The following is a 16494-nucleotide window of genomic DNA, read 5'->3' as shown; positions in this document are numbered from 1 at the left end:
GTAGCCTGAAGACATACATTAACTGACAACATACAGTAGGTCTGTACGTCCCTGCAGAAACCTATAGCTGCAGAATTGTGACGAGCATAAAACATCCTTGACAACAGGAGATCATGTTTGCTCCCTGCAGTCCCTGAAAATCTTGCATGTATTTGTATTTCAGAGGAATATGCAAAGAAACAAAGAAAAAGTGTAATATTACCAAAATTCCAAATTAATTTGTCCATTCAGTGTTTAGCTTATAGCTTTTACTTGCTTTAGCTTTGTGTTTAACTGTTTTTCCCTAATATATTTTGGGTGTATATGTATTGTCCCGGGTAGCGAGATGTAGAATATAACTTAGGTAATATTACTCAGGTCACTTTTGGGGACATTACATAGACTTAGATTAATTCCCACTACTTGCCTCATCCTAACCTTTACCATTGACTCAACAATCTACTTTTGGGGACATGGCTTTTGTCTCCAATTTGCACATTCGCTGTATCATATACTGACCACATCTGGGAGCTCTTTTCACTGGCTTTGACCTTTGATTTCACTTTCAACAGCCAGTCCTCCTCCGGGATAGGAAGGCTGGGCATGTTGTAAAGAGGATGGTCAAACAGCGCCTCCAGCTTTGACAATCCAGACTCCACAAGTTCAGCTCGGTTGGTGCCATAGCGACCCACATTGACTGGCATATTCATTGAGGCATTTTTACCCTCTTTTACTAATGAGAACACATCAGAAAGTGTCTGCACATGACCTTTGGCATCCTTCTTGGCATCTTTGTTGGAAGAATCTCTGTGTGTGATATCAGTTGGTGGCTCAGCTGGATCACTGATCCCCACAGAGGTGTAGTTGGTGTGTGCCAAGTCTCTCAGAATCTGTGTCCTGGGTGGCAGCAGGGGGTCACAGGGCTGGTGGTAAATGGGAAGAGAGACAAATGCCAGGAGGAGGTGGAGGAAAATAGTGATGAAGGCCAAGGACAGACAGATTGTCCTGGAGCGACAGCGCATACGCCACATCATCCTACGGAGAAGAGGGAGGGAGAGGGTCGGGAGAAGTGAAGGCAAGAAGGGAGAAAGAAAAATGCAGTGTAAAAGATTTGTTAGGAGAATATGAGAAAAGCCATATGGTGTCAGCGTTAAAAACAAATTAAAGCAACAGCATCAAGAAAACCATTGCCGACATAATGAACATGGTCTTGATAAAGGCATTAAGGAAGCTTTTAACACTATCAGTCAACTCTTCCTACCTTTTACTATTCTCATATGACCTTACTGAAGTCAATGTACAAATCATCTTACATAGCAGAGAAACAAAAGGCAACTTACACACAGCTTTCCTCCTTTTAAAATGCTTTTTGTCCCGCTGCTGCTGCTGCTGTTGTTGTTTCCCAGTGGAATATGAAGGACTCTATCCAGTATCCAGTCAGCCTTTACCCAGTTGTTTGTACTTTTCTATACTTCTGCAACCAGGCTAAAGTAGGGAGTGGTGCCAGGTTAAAGTGATCTGGATACGGATCAATGTGTTTACTCTGTCTTTTAGTCAGTCAGTCTTTTTCTGGCAGTGTATTTGTTTTGTGTGTCCTTTTGTCAGTGCATTCATCAGTTAGACATTTCAAACTTCTACTTAAGGGTGTCGCTTCCACAACTTAATTTGTACACTGATGATCCAGGAATTTAATCTTATTCTGCCGAAGTCACGTCATAAAAGAGTGTGGCTTGAAGCACGAAAACTTAAATGTAAATGCTATCATCACATTTATTTGATGCTAAACAGTTGCAGGGTGATCTTAAGACAAAATTATGTTTCTTTGATGTGGACACTTGGCTAAAATATGGCTACTATTAAAAATTGTATTACTCTGTCCTTAAATTCAACAATTTCTGAATGAAGTTCTGCTTCTGATGACAGGAAATCACTCCCACACTCCTGTCCTTCTGAAATCTTCACTTTCTGTTGCACTTCTGACAACAATGTAGAGATGGAGAATCTGTTACCCCAAAAACATCTGTCAAAACTGACTGAGCAGAGAAATTCATGAGCTGGAGACAGGCGTTACATAATCTCTGACCTTCATTGGCATCAATCTGCAGCTTGTAGGGTACTGTGGGGTACCCCAAGGTTCGGTGCTGGGTCCAATCCTCTTCTCTGTTTACATGCTCCCCCTGGGCCACCTTATACGCAGTCATAATATCAGTTTCCATTTTTATGCAGACGATACTCAGGTCAACCTGTCTCAAAATTTCCTCCAGCTGAACGGTAATAAGACTGAGACACTGATCATAGATCAAGATAGTGCTAACACTGTAATATCAAACAGTCTGGGTTGCATTCAATAACGCAACATTTCAGAAATCTTAGTGGTCATTTTTGATCAAAACCTCAGCTTAGACAAATATGTTAAATCACTGGGTCAATCCTGTTTTCATCACCTCAGAAACATTTCTAGGATCACACCATTTCTCTCTTTCCCAATCTGGAAACTATCATCCATGCCTTTAGACGACTGCAATTCCTGGCATCTGTAAAAAATCTCTCTCCCGCCTTCAGCTCATCCAAAACTCTACTGCCAGGATTTTTAGGAAAAATTAGCACATTTCACAGATCCTGGCTTCCTTACACTGGCTACCAGCTGCTTTTAGAATTGATTTTAAGATATTACTGATCACTTACTAAGCCCTGAGAGGCCTGACCCTTCCCGCCCCCTGAGATCCACAGATGCTTCGCTCCTTGTTGTTCCAAGATCCAGATTAATTCACAAAGGTGATAGAGCGTTTGCAGTCAGGGCTCCCAGACTTTGGATTGACCAGCCAGTGGAAATCAGGGTGGCGAACTCCTCTTTTAAAACACTCTACACTTTAAAAACTCACCTTTTTAAAATTGTCTTCCATTGATTTTATTTATGTTACCATTATGTTACGACCTACACAACATTTTAGTTCATTCTACTGTTGTGTTCATTTTTATGGCTTTTACTTTATGTTGCTTTGTGTTTAATGTTTTGTTTTTATTGTACAGCACTTTGTAACTGTGCTTTGAAAGGTGCTATATAAATAAAGTTTGTTATTATTATCATTATTATTATTATTATTATTATTATTGTATGAGGTACTGTACCTATAAAGTTAAAATAGTTGTTGGAAACACCCTCCTTGAAGTGGCTCAAACCATATTGCCCCAAGAGAAAGCTAATCAGAGCAGAGATCCAGTGTCTACACAGAAATAACACAGAAATTCACCACACAAAATATTGTAATAACAGTATTTGGTTTGTTTTTATTTGGGCCTTGGCTGTAGAATAAAGAGTTTAAGTCTCTTTTTGAGAAAAATTAAAAACTTGGCCAATGATTAAGAAGTCTGGACGAGGCCTAATTTCCCCAAAAAGTGACTCAAAGTTTTGGTTTGGTCAAGTAAATGCTTTACAACATTTTGGCTTTGATACAGTTTCCTGTAGATCTAACACTACTGCAAGAGAAATAAAAATAGAGAGGAAGCATTAGTCAGTGTGTTATTGAAAAAATGAATGTGTAAATATACTGGATGTACATAAACAGTAAATTATCTGCAATCTGTTAGAGGCTTCAACAGAGTAGACTTCATAACCAGACAGTCACAAGACAGATGTTTCATATTCTGAGTGTGTGTTTGCGCTGAGACTTTGATTCAGGCACCTCAGACCTCATGGAGAGTCCCGCAGGATACACTGTTTCTGTGAAGTATGGCTCTTTAAAGTCTGTGTGTGTGTGTATCTTTGCTTTGTGTGTGTGTGTGTGTGTGTGTGTTTGTGTTCATGCAGCGCAATCCACGTGAAAGCTGAGAGAGTTTAACAAAATGCACGTGTCATACCCATGAGACCATCTGTAGTCTGTGTACATCAACTGTGCAAAGAAAAGGATCACCTACCTAAAAAATGATTCATCTCTATCAGCTTAATAGAATGCATTGAACAGATTTAGGGCACACATTTTTCCTGTATTCATGCAGGTGGTCATATTAATTTATTATTCATCAGCACTCATAAAACATGGATGTTTTAGATTGCAACATGAGCTACAAGCAAATGAAGAAAACAGATTGAACATTATGAAAACCACAGTGTTGGAGACTGAAGGAAGGAGATTTTTGAATGTGTGTGTTTATTCTCTATAAAGATGAGTCTCTCTTAATGAGTGACAATCAAAAACAAATACGACGCTCTGTGACTAAAGAGAACACATAAAGATATAATGGCTGTGGTTTATTTTAGCTGCCAGAGATGTCTCAGTGGGTGCACAGGTTTCAAATTCAAAGATTAGGACACACATCTCAATGGATGTCAGCTGTCCAGCAAAAGAGTTATGTTAAAGGGCATAACAGAGATACGTGACATGAAAAAAATGTTGAAACAGGGTGAAAAAGAGAAGATGTAAGTTTGAACGTTTTTGTAATTATATGGGGCATATGCTGGTAGGTAGCTACAGAGAGGGATTAACAGCTGGGCTGATATGCAGATGGGTGAAACAAATAAAGAGTCTACAGTCACATTAGAGGCTCTGTGAGACTGTACTCCTGTTGCAGCAGCTTTAATTCTACGTAGATACTAACGTCAGTATTAGCATGCTAACATTTGCTAATTAGCACTAAACACAAGGTATAGTTTTGGCTGATCAACAACAAGTATTTTGTTGTTAAATTTGTCGGACTTGTTGTATGATTCACATCATTTTCACACTCAAATCATTTAGTGATCCCTGGTGCCCTGAACGGAATCATCTGGATTCATTATACTTTTCCACTTATTTGTTCATGTTTTCCCCCACGGCCATAGCTACCATTGACTGTGAACTATGACTGTGAACCAGGAAACTGTGATACTAATAATAGAGGTAATAAATCATCGGTCAGTCATGAAATTCAAGGACGCTTTAAATAAAGAAAGAAAGCAGAAAATCCACCCAATTATCTTTTCATGGTGCAGAAAATACTTGATTTTCTCTCTATAATTAATTTAGCTGTTTGCATTCATTAAAATCAAAAATTAAAGGTAGTGTGTTCTTGAACTCTATGGCCCTGCTGCTGATTTAATTGCGGTTGCATCCTTGTTCCTTGTTATTTGATTTTAAAGGTTGTCAGCACCATCTAGAATTAAAGTGCACATCAGATTTTGTGACCCTCTGAGCCACTTTCAAGATGTCATTTCTATTTTTGTCATTTCCTTGCTTTAGTTGACAAATATTACAGGCAAAGAAAAAAAGTTCTCATATATATATGATATATTCAGCTTTCGGCAAGGCGATAAGAGAAATCTATCAGAAGACGGGATGCAAACAGCATCACAACTGTCATCTACATGTCTTTCCCTCCAATGTTTTGATTTGTTTTTCTTACTTCGGCTCACCTACCAGCCCTCTGGGCCTTTTTCTTTCTTTCTTACTTTGTGTCTAATGCACTGTCTCTGTCTCTGTCCCTCGCTGATGTATTATAAACAAGCTGTTTCAGGCTTGATTCACACATCCACATCCGCACCACTCGTCTTTTATCCCCCTCTGCCTCTTTACTCTCGCTTCATTTCACCACCATCCTCCATTTCTCCCAAAACTTGTGGTCCCCTTTTATTTCCGTCTGGAAATGAGCTAATGAAACACACAGCCACAGCTGGTCAAAATAAGAGCTGCCTCACGCACACGCTTGCAGAAAGACGCACACACTCATTAATATTGGATTGTTTCTCATTTCTCAATAAAAAAAGCCCACTGGCGACGTTCAGATGAAAAATGTATCCCTCTCGCTCTCTTTTGCTGTACTCTGTCACCCTCCATCTCTAACTACTGGCTGCCCGGCACACTCTTCTCTCGCTCTACTCCTCTCTAACTCTCTGCATCCTTGAGTGACTGTTGAAATCTGTGAATTTTCACTCTCTAAACTCTCAAAAACCCACTTTCTCTCTATCACAAAGTCTCTTTTTTCAGGAAGTCTCTTTTTTTCAGTACCAGCTATTGAATTCTGTGAGTTGCCACTATATTTTCAACCCCCTACGGATGTCTTCTCTCTTACTTCCTGTGTCTTTTACACACACACACACACACTCAGGAAGGCTCCAACCTTCAACCCATCACTGCAGGTGGTAAGGAGGTTGCTAAGATACGGCACTGAGCTTTTCCAACACAGAGATGTTTCGACACAGTGTGATGGCACAAAACTGTGTTTGAAGTTCAACATCAACAGTTAAAGTACTAATCAATGTTATTTCCACATTAATAAAACTCTATTTCTCCACCGCTTGTTGCTGTGACACGATGTGTGAAAGCTTTGACAAACGCTGCCCTAGCAGCCACCACCACTACTGCAGGTAATTTCTGGAGAGGCCTTTTTTCATTATTCCACTGTTCCATCCTAGGTTTTGTATTTTTATTCATTTAAAAACAGTAATATGTCGCGGAGTTTCCCTGCATGATGGTAAAAAGTTGAATAGTTTCCTCCACTCTGCCAGGAATTATGTTTGGCGAGGAATATTATTAAATTATTGTATTTATTTGTTATGCAAAGAGTCATGTACTAACTTTAATCCAACTTTAAATCATAAATTGTGAACTGCACTTTAGGTCCCCAAATTGCCAGAAAAGAATACAGAGGACGTGACTTCTGTATCCCCAATCGTAGCTAAAACCTCGACAGCAGCAGCAACTGTGATTAATTTGCAATAAATGGAACTAGAAAAAGAGAAGAAGAACCTCCAGCTGCAGTAATCAATATTTTGTTATACACATTGGATCAAACCACTATGCGTGATGTGAAAGGTGTAGCTCGTGAATTACCACACAACTATGCATTTCCCCTCATTTCCAAGTTTAGCATTGGTTTTACGGCCTGCAACAACACTGGTCCACTCTCACCGCTCTCATCAACCCCGTCTCCAGCTGCTGTTTCCAGCAAAAAAACTCTGAAAAACGCACTGTGCGCTACCTGCTCAGCACCAAAAGGCAGACAGAAAAAGTCAGCGAGTAGCTGGTGAACATAGTGCAGCATTTAGCAGCTAATGAGCCAGATATTTCCCTCAGGAGTTGATCGAGCGCAAAACTAAGCCAAAAGGTGAGTGGATGTAGCAGGTCACATGAAAACATATTGCCTTAACTTCCAATTCTTTATCAAAACTTGTGTAAATGATTGTAAAGGGCAACATTTGCTGATGAACAAAATGTTCAGCCTGCTAACAGTCTTACCTAAAGCAATCACCTACCTGCTATAAATGACCTGGTCATGTGATCAAATTCAAGTTTTATGACTTGACAAGTGTGTGTGTCCTGGCCATTTGATCAAACACCACAGCTCAGTTCTTAACACCAGATATAAAAACCAGTAACATGCAGATTGCCTGTGTGGTATTAGGGAGCTGTGTGCATGACTTCTAACATCCCTCTGGTGGTAATGTGTCTCTAACTTCACTGAAAGATAATGTGAGCCTCTTGCAGGATAACGAGCCTTGTTATGTGCACTGGGGAGAGCGTTTCAGTGCTGAGACTGAGCAAACTAGCAGAGCCTTTTGTGTGACTCCGTGGCTCTTTGTATGAATATTTAACAACGTCGAGGAGACACAGAGAGAGGGAGGAGATATATAAAGAGTGTCTGAGGTGAATAATGAATGAGATGCAACACAGGGTGGAACCACGTTTACTGACACAAAACACACCGGATTAATAAGAGGGTTGTTACGATGATTGCAGAATGTGCAGGATCCCGGTGAATCCGGGTGAAAGTTATCAGTGTATTATACTGGTGGAAATCCCCACAAATCCAGATGTATCCCTGTCAAATCCATTTCAATCATAAAGGGTCGATGTTCACAAGATGGAGAAATGCCGAAGGATTTGTGAGTCAGTGGTTCTCAAACTTGGACTTTTTCTCGCCATCAGAAATGCTGTAAATGGGTTTGTGTTGTTGAGAGGGACTTTCTTGCCAAAACTCCTTTTAAGAACTCTCTGGCAACATCACAAGGACGGCGATAGCACCTGTCAGTGTTGCAGACTATGCCAACGTATAGCTATTAACGGGTAGTGACACCGCAAAACTGGATAACGCAACAGACTTTCAAAGAACTTCAGAGGAAACTTTCAAATGAGTCATTAATGAAAGTCACACATACTGAAACAGGATGCACTGGAATAAAGATAAAAGCTAATTAAACAATTGCGGGTTGTCACTCCCACAACTATTCTCTAAATTACTAAATCTTAAACGTCTGATTCATTCTCACTGACAAAGTCACCGAACCATAAACATTTTTTGCGGACCAGAAATGAAAATCATTGTGGTTGTTTGCATTCTTCAGATTTGGGAATGTCTTTGCCCTGAAATTGTATGTTGAGCAAATTTACAAGAACACGCACTGAAACCCACAGCTTTAAAGACCAAACTCACTTTTCAGACAGTTTCAGGACTCAGAACTAGACGAATACTGTGCAGAGACATCACAGAGAGCAAAGGGAGACGCTGCCTGTATTATAATATATATATGTATATATTTATAAAACATCTACGGGTACAGATTCGCAGATACAGTTTAACTAATAAGCAGAATATAAGTACGCAGAAAGCATTTGGATAGCTCAATTTGTGGCTTAACCATCAGGCTCGAGTTTTGTGACCAATTAGAGGTGTCGGTGACAAGAGTGTGAACAGAAGGGAAATAGCGAGAAAGAGGTTTGGCGAGAGTCGTCTTGTTTGTGAGGCCAGAGTGCAGGCCGACCTGATCCAGGGTCATGGTGTTTGGGTACACAAATGCTGAGGTAGGAAGTTGCCACATTCTGCTAATCTGTCAATAATGGCGGCCTCCCTCCCTCTCTCCCTCCCTCCACTGCTGGGTCAAAACGCCTTCTGCACTGTCGTGGAGCCAAAGAGACACTTCATTACATCACACAAGTTCTTTCAGCTCATAAAATCTGCAGTACCAATCTTAAGAACTGTGCTTACGGTCAGCTGTGGTCAAGAATACACTCTTAACATACTGTTTCTGCACGTGCTCTAAAAGTGAAGGCACCTTTTCTATTTATTTGTTGCATATCAGCTGTGGTCAATGGTTCATGTGTGTCAGAGCACAAGATTTGCTCATATAAGGCCACACATTAATATTCTAAACATTAGATAAAGGTTATTTGTATAGCACCTTTCAAGAGAAGGCGTCACAAAGTGCTCCACGATAAAAGACAAAAAAGCAAATAGAAGACAGCAACAGACATGAAATGCAGACATCAGGCTAAAAACATAAAAGCAAGTCTAAAGAAACGTGTCTTGAGCTGCTCTTTAAACATGTCCACAGATCTTAAGTCCAACTGGAGAGAGTTGCAAAGTTTAGGAGCTACAACCTCAAAAGCACAGCCTCCTTTGAACCTCAGATTCCTGCTGGAATTACAGGTCTGCAGAAGCGCTTTAATGTAGGCAGGTGTCTGACCATGCAAGGCTCTCAACGTGATCACAAGAATCTTGAACTGGATTCTGAATTTGATGGGAAGCCAGCGTCAAGAAATCAAAGCTGGTGTTACAGTGATGCCTCAAATGTTTTGTGTTATAACATCATGACCATCGTTTATTTTTGGAAATAAGATTCGTTTGAGTTTGAAACGGCATTATGATTAGAATTGGGGTTAATTTGAGGACAGGTTCGGGATAAATACATACGTTTGTTAGGTCCATCTGAAAGTCTCACATGTAGTAGACTAACACGTTTACACAACGTGCTCAATAGTCCCTTGAATTGCTGTATTGTTAATGATGAGTAATATGTACTATTATGGATTAGCAAATATCCTTGAAACTCTTAGGTCCTTTGTCTCTCTACATGATCCTAATCATTAATTTGCTGACTTTTTACTATCATGAAATGCCTGACAAAAGTTTCATGTAAGCGTCGACAGCGTGCCAGAGGTTATTTTTGATATTTTTCTCATCATTTGCGCTCTTCTCTCCACGCAGGTCGGTCGACAGGTGCGCCAAGATCACGTTTCACTGAGACACTGAGATTTTTTGCAGTATTGCTGCATCTAAAATGGATTGCATGAACTGGAGTATCCCTCGTTGGAACCACGTAGCAGAACTTTTTAAAAGACATTTAAGCAAATCTGGTCGTTTGAGAAACTTTCCCCCAAAATAAGTCAATTGCCTTTAGAGGAGAGTAACATTTAAATTGTCAAGAAGCATCTCTTGAACACAACTTTCTCCAGTTTCTCAGGGAAAACCTGCCTCATCCGATCTTCATCATCCACTCTGACAAGTCCCGAACACTCAATCATTTACCTTTTTTACTTTTTCCTTGTGAACATAAACCCTTGTCAGGTATTTTTGGAGGCACCTTTGTTAGTCTCCTCCTCTGTGTATTTTTTTATTTATAGAAAAGCCTTGTGAAAGCAGCTGCTGGCATGTTATTCCTCTGTGTGATGCATACACTTTTATTCTTTTCTAAAATGTTACTCTTCAAAATCAGGCATTGAATCTATTGATACCTGAGACAAATGTGTAATTTGACTCTTAGCAATGCTGGTGCAGTCACTAATGACTGCATAACTGTTTTTCAAAAAGGTTAAATCATACCTCTTCTACTCATTCCAATTTGTTCTCATCTTACCAGAAATCCCCTCTACCTCGGTAGCAATTGTTTTTTCCCTGCTGGGGTAACAAAAAATGTATTTGCTTAATATAGATTTGACCTAAAATGTGCATTATGAAAAACACAGACTGCAGTTTAAGCTCCTATTTTACCACATTTCAGAGTTTATTGTACAATCAGGTCAATTCACACAAAATGCTCCATTGCACTGGATCATTAAAACTGGCATCAACATGAAAACAATCACATTGCTAATATCACCCGGCGAGGGGATATTATTCGGGATTATTACAAACACCTTTAAAGAGAGAAAAGGTGGATTGGGTTTAGTGTTGTTTGGCTCAGGAGATTCTGAGCCTTTAGTTGTAAGAAGATGACACTGGTCTTTAAAAAGAAGTTTTTCAAGTCGCATCAAAATATGTACACATAAAAAATATTAAAAATTTCATTAAAGACTAGTGCGGTCGAAGAGAAAGAGAGAGAAAGACACGTGTGAAAAGTTACAGATGGCGTGGACAGTTTACACAAACTGCTGAGGAAGGTGTCAATGAAATGTTATTTCAAAAAACTGTGTGTGTCCAGCACACACAAACATATAAACTCACTCACACACACACGCGCTCCCTGAAGACGAATGAGGATAAAGGACTTTGGAGACCCTGGCTGGCTGTATTGTTTGTAAAAGTTGAACTTGCGTTCTTGCACATGCACGCTCACGAATGTTTAGGACCATGGATACGGCTTCAGAGACGGATGGAGAGAAAAAGGAAAGTGACAGACGAGGCAGGAAGCTATTTTTATGCCTACCAGCCAAAGTGACTGCCACACTCAAAATTCCCTTTCAACTTTTTTCCCTGCCAACGGCATTCTTAAACTGGACAAGATCTCCAAATGATGACTTATTTTCTGCCACAGTGGCTGGTAGTGTGGGCAAACTAACCTGCCGCAACAAAAGAGTAACCAGCGTCTGGCTGGTAGCTGGTGTTCGTTCCCAGCCCAGTGACCACGTCAGAGGGGAGGAGGGACGGCGAGGGGGTGCTACGAGCACTTCCACACACACACGGCCAGGCTCCCTCCGAAGAACATGTAGAGCAGGTTCTTCACTTCGTGTGTGACCTCAAAGCCGAAGCCTTCGCCGATCACCACGTGCCACGAGCTGCCGAATTTCTTGTCCATAGACTCTTTGATCATCTTCGCTGCACTCTGGGGAAGACAGCGAGGACGAAAAAGATCAACCAACAAAGACTATGATCTTGGTAAAGGGAATAAAGGCTAATAGTGTTTCCTGACACAATACCACTGTCAAGGTATTGTCCCTTGTCCCTGTATTGTCACTGTCCCTTGCAAAAGCCATTAACTGCAGACACAGCATATCAGGAACATATGAATTTGAGACCAGGCTACCAAATAAACATCAAATACAGCCCAATATACACTTACCTCGTTGTTGGTGGCAAACTTTTCACAGGCTGTAACACAGAGCTCCATGGTCTCAACCCTCATTTCTTCTGGCATGTCTGTGTGCTGAAGACAAACAAATGGTAAGGGCCTATGTTCTCCTGTCTGAATCTGTCAGTTCCATTACATACAAGTATATGAGTCGCACCTTGACGCTGGGACATAGGACAGTGGTGTCCTGACAAGTTGACGTGTGTCACCGCGTGATGACGCATGTCAAGACAGCATAGGTGTGTCTGTCGCCGTTAAGACTCAGTCAGGACAGTCACATCGGTCTTTCATGTTAACTGCTAAGCTGCCAGTATGCTTCTACAGAACTGCTTGTCAGATAGCTTTCTGTAACTTTCTGAAACTGACGATCTGACTGATCCGATATTGATCCACTTGGAACAACTATAAACACTTTTGATTCCCGACGTGGCAGACAACACGTCGTATGAACTATTCCTGTCTGAGCGTAACCCAACACTGATGACAAAGTCAAACAAAAGTGGTGTGTGATTGTCAACAATGGGTTAACGGTTGATCACTGTTGTCAGTATAGCGTGCACAGTTAAATACCAGACTTTGTTTTGTGAAATTCAGTCTTGTGAATCAGTGGGTGTCCTCTTGTTTCATGGACACAACAGGAAAGTCTTAAGGTAAAATAAACTCCTTACTCCTCTTGAATCATATAATGTGTGAAAATGTCTTCAAAGAATCTTACGTGTGCCTGTCTATAATCAATAACCCATGGCTTAAATAGAAAGCTGTAAACTATGAGTCTATACAGTGTACATACTCTCATGGATTGAGGCTGCAGATCAGTCACAATTGCGTCTGCTTGTGAACGTGTATGTGTTTTGGTGACTGAGTCAGCAAATGCAGCATTGGGAAGATTTCATACATCTCCAAAACGCCTAAGTTACATAAAACTGCCACAGACTTCTGCAGGCACATTTAAGGTACTTAGGATTTATGCACAGACTCAGTCCCAATGCACACACAGTTCATTTGCAACATGATAATACACAACTGTACCTACTAAACCCCAGCAGCCTAAAAATGTGCACAGCAAAAGGTTACAATCAAAATGTGATTCTGATGTTGTCATTGCAGAAGGGGCTGCTCCCAGCCGCAGTTAGGATGTTCTTATCCTGTATCCAGAGGCACTGTCCCGCTTCTCTCCTACCCTGATGAGAGGGAAGCTGTGCAGTCTCTTGTAGTCGGCCTCTTCCTTCTTTCCCTCGCCAGTCCCAGCCATTCCGACTCCTGCAAAAGGACATTTTATACATTTAACCCATGAACCCACCAAGTTAGAGGGTCTACTAACTGCGTGACAGACAAGCATTTCATGAGGAGCTCGGACAGTCCTGTATTACAGAGCAAGCTCACATCTGTAGCTAACAACACTCTGTAACATGACCCAGCTGGGGACGAGGACCACTAGCTAAAACCACTTAGCTTCTGCTAGCTAGCTACAACAAGTATTTCATCGTAGTTCACATCAGAATATGCGTTTTCTCCCTTAGACGATACAGACAGCTATCGCACATAACGGTTGGTTTGTAAACGTGACCAGGCTCCCTCAGGTTAGCAACGGTAAGTAGCGAACCAGGTTTTACGAGCTAGCTAATTAGCTTAGCTTGTTGGATAGCAAACAGCTGATGCTACCGGTTGATGTTTTATACCTCAAAATCGACTTCTTTAAATCCACCGTCGTGATATTACAAGTTACAGTGTGTTGCCGGTAGTTAATGAATGCAGAATGACTTATAGTCGACTACATGGATGTGAGAGACTTACGAGGCGTTTGTCCAGCGAAAACTTCTTCTGTTTGACTCCAGTTCGGTTGTTAAGGAGACATTTTAAACAACTGATGTCCGTACAGGGAAAACCCCGCCCACTACAGTACAGCTTCGTCCCTATTGGTTCAGAGTCTATCAGTCAACTGAAAAAGTCAATCTATCTATCCAGAGCCATTAACTATCTACACAGACACTACTACTATAGAAGTATTGGAAATAATGTACTCTCACTCATTTTGCAGCACTGTCTCTGTCAATGTTATAGTATTACATCATTAAATCATGTTTAATGGAGGTTGAGATCATTTCAAGTTTGACATGTGTTTGACATGATAAAATATCAAATATTCAAAATACAATAAGAAAATATATACAATGAAGGATAGGATAATAGATGCAAAAAATATTACATATGGAATATTAAATAAGGTCCAAATATCAAAGGGATGCAGGGGAGGGGTGGAGGTAATTGTCCACAACATCAGAGGTGTAGTCCATCAGGAGCCCTGGCAGTGTCCTTGTTCAGGATCTGGATGGACTGAGGGAAGTAGCTCCTCTTTAGCTTATCTGTTGTGGCCAGATGACTGCGGTGAATTTTAACAGCTTTATACACTATTTTATTCTATTACAATGCAGTATAGTCTATAGATGATGTTTTGTGTTTAAAATCTTAGTCTGTAAGGTAAAAAGCACTATATTTGTCCCAGAAATGTAGCAGAGTAGAAGTAAAACGTAGAATAAAATTGAAGTGAAGTGAAGTGAAAATACCTCATAATTGTACCTATGTGCAGTTCTTGAGTAAATGTACTTAGTTACTTACTTTCCATCACTGTCTATATGTCTGTCTGACTGTCTGTTCTGAAATCACACCACTGTCTATCAGGCTGTGTGTGAGTAAAACCTTTTTTCTATCCTACGCTAATCAGCCCTCTTACTGAATCTGACCCACATACTGCTGGAAACATCTGGGTGGAATCCCCAAGTGGAGAGTTTTGACCCAGAATTGTCAGTCTGCTCGACACACACACACACACTCACAAAAAACCCACAAAGCTTTGAAACTGATTAGTCTCTGTGTGACAGTTGTGTCTGTTAACCTGGGTTGTGCATTTAGGATGGAGTAACCCTGCCGTTTCTGAAACAATGACTCTCCTCTGGATTAGAGTGGATTGTTAATCTCTGGAAAGGCAGACAAACAGATCACATGATTATATTTCTCTTCTTCTTCTCTCTCTCTCTCTCTCTTCCGCCCTTATCTCTAGTTGTCTGTATGCAACCAGAAGAAGGATGCAACTTGTTGACAATAACTTTAAACCCCCACCTCTCACGTCTCCCCTACTGCCTCCTCTCCAGGAGTGTGTTGGCTCAGAGAAGCAGTGAGCCATCAACTGATAACACAGTAACGGATTACTTTATGAAATGTTTCAGCAGGGTCTTTGATCAGCCCAATTGACCCAGGTTGATTATAACATTGGTTCTAGAGCCAAATAAATACCGCTTCACAGGACAATCCTGACTCAAACTTACTTTTTTCTTATGTCTTCACCGGCAGAAGGAGTTCGCTCAGTTGTCATAGCGACGTGTCTGTTGAAATAGAGCTCAGCAGCTGTTACAATTTAATCCATAGTATTTTTAAGATGTCTTGTCCTAAAGTAAAGCATGACACTTCTTTCTTATTTCAGATTATTTCATATTTAACATTTTTGTCTTCATTTGACAGTCAACAGTGTAGAGGGAGACAGGATACATATGAAGACAGATGGGCAGTTAGACATTCAACAAAGGTCCCCAGACAGAATTGAACAATGGATGTTGCAGTCATGTAGTACACACCTTAATCATTAGGCTACCAGGCATCCCTAAAGTTCAGAGTTTCATTCTTGACCTTGGAAATGGTAGTTTGACAAAACAATCTTCTTACTAGCTTTTTCCAAAGCTTTCAGCTGCATCACACAGTCTTCATTCACTTCTTCATCGTGGTCATCTTCATCATGGACTTGGAGTTGGAATTGCTTTGTCAAACTACTATTTCCAAGGTCAAAAAATGTACTCAATTAATGCTTATCAGATAAATAAATGCGTGCACATATGTATCCTGTCTATGTCCCATGTTTGATTGAATCTCTGTTTTGTTTTTCCTATTTTTCTCATAATTGGATGTGTATTTTTATGTAAATGAAAGATACAGCTAGATCTGCAAAAAGAGAGGGAAAAAAAGACAATTTGAAAAAGGTGAAAAGATGAAAGAAATTATTGACTATAAAGAGACAAAAGAGGAAAGAGAAATATCATTAAACACATACTGTACATGTTTCATCTGAGGGAATAACATTTTTTTTTTTTAGTTTAGGAATTTTTAATAAGCAATGATACTGGACTAAAAGGTCAATTAATTGTATTCAGAGCACATTACATGAAAAAGTAAAATGAATGTTCATAACGGCATATGTACTGTATGTTTAGTTTGAATAATGTATTTTTGAGAAAGCAAAAAAAAAAGATTTCTCTATTCTCAACAAGAGGATGTTATTTGTTTGATTGTTATATATCAGCGTCTTAATGTATTTGATTTTTTTTATTAGAATAAGAGAAATGACAATGACAATAACAACTTGTGCATTTGGGTGTGTGCCCTCGTCTTAGATCAAGTGTGAAACATCTTAAAATACACTGAGAGAGAGA

General features: G+C 40.2%; 2 protein-coding genes across 2 annotated transcripts in view; both read right to left on the bottom strand.

The window, feature by feature from the left end:
- LOC139297061 (extracellular serine/threonine protein kinase FAM20C-like) overlaps positions 1 to 1013 on the bottom strand; it is a 31561-nt gene extending 30548 nt beyond the window's left edge. The window contains exon 1 of the mRNA XM_070919647.1: positions 499 to 1013. Within this exon, the coding sequence (XP_070775748.1) occupies positions 499 to 1013 (515 nt within the window). The remainder of the gene's footprint in view (positions 1 to 498) is intronic.
- Positions 1014 to 10714: 9701 nt separating this feature from the next.
- LOC139300991 (dynein axonemal light chain 4) lies at positions 10715 to 13270 on the bottom strand. Its single transcript, XM_070924219.1, has 3 exons — positions 13197 to 13270; positions 12008 to 12091; positions 10715 to 11770 (listed from the first exon to the last, which is right to left on the bottom strand). Exons 1-3 carry the CDS (start codon positions 13266 to 13268, stop codon positions 11606 to 11608), a joined length of 321 nt encoding a protein of 106 aa, XP_070780320.1. The 5' UTR covers positions 13269 to 13270; the 3' UTR covers positions 10715 to 11605.
- Between the last annotated feature and the right edge of the window lie 3224 nt (positions 13271 to 16494).

This window comes from Enoplosus armatus, chromosome 2 (genome assembly GCF_043641665.1).
Source record: "Enoplosus armatus isolate fEnoArm2 chromosome 2, fEnoArm2.hap1, whole genome shotgun sequence".
Lineage (NCBI taxonomy): Eukaryota > Metazoa > Chordata > Actinopteri > Centrarchiformes > Enoplosidae > Enoplosus > Enoplosus armatus.
Note: the sequence above shows the minus strand (reverse complement) of the source record. Positions and strands in the feature narration are given on the sequence as shown.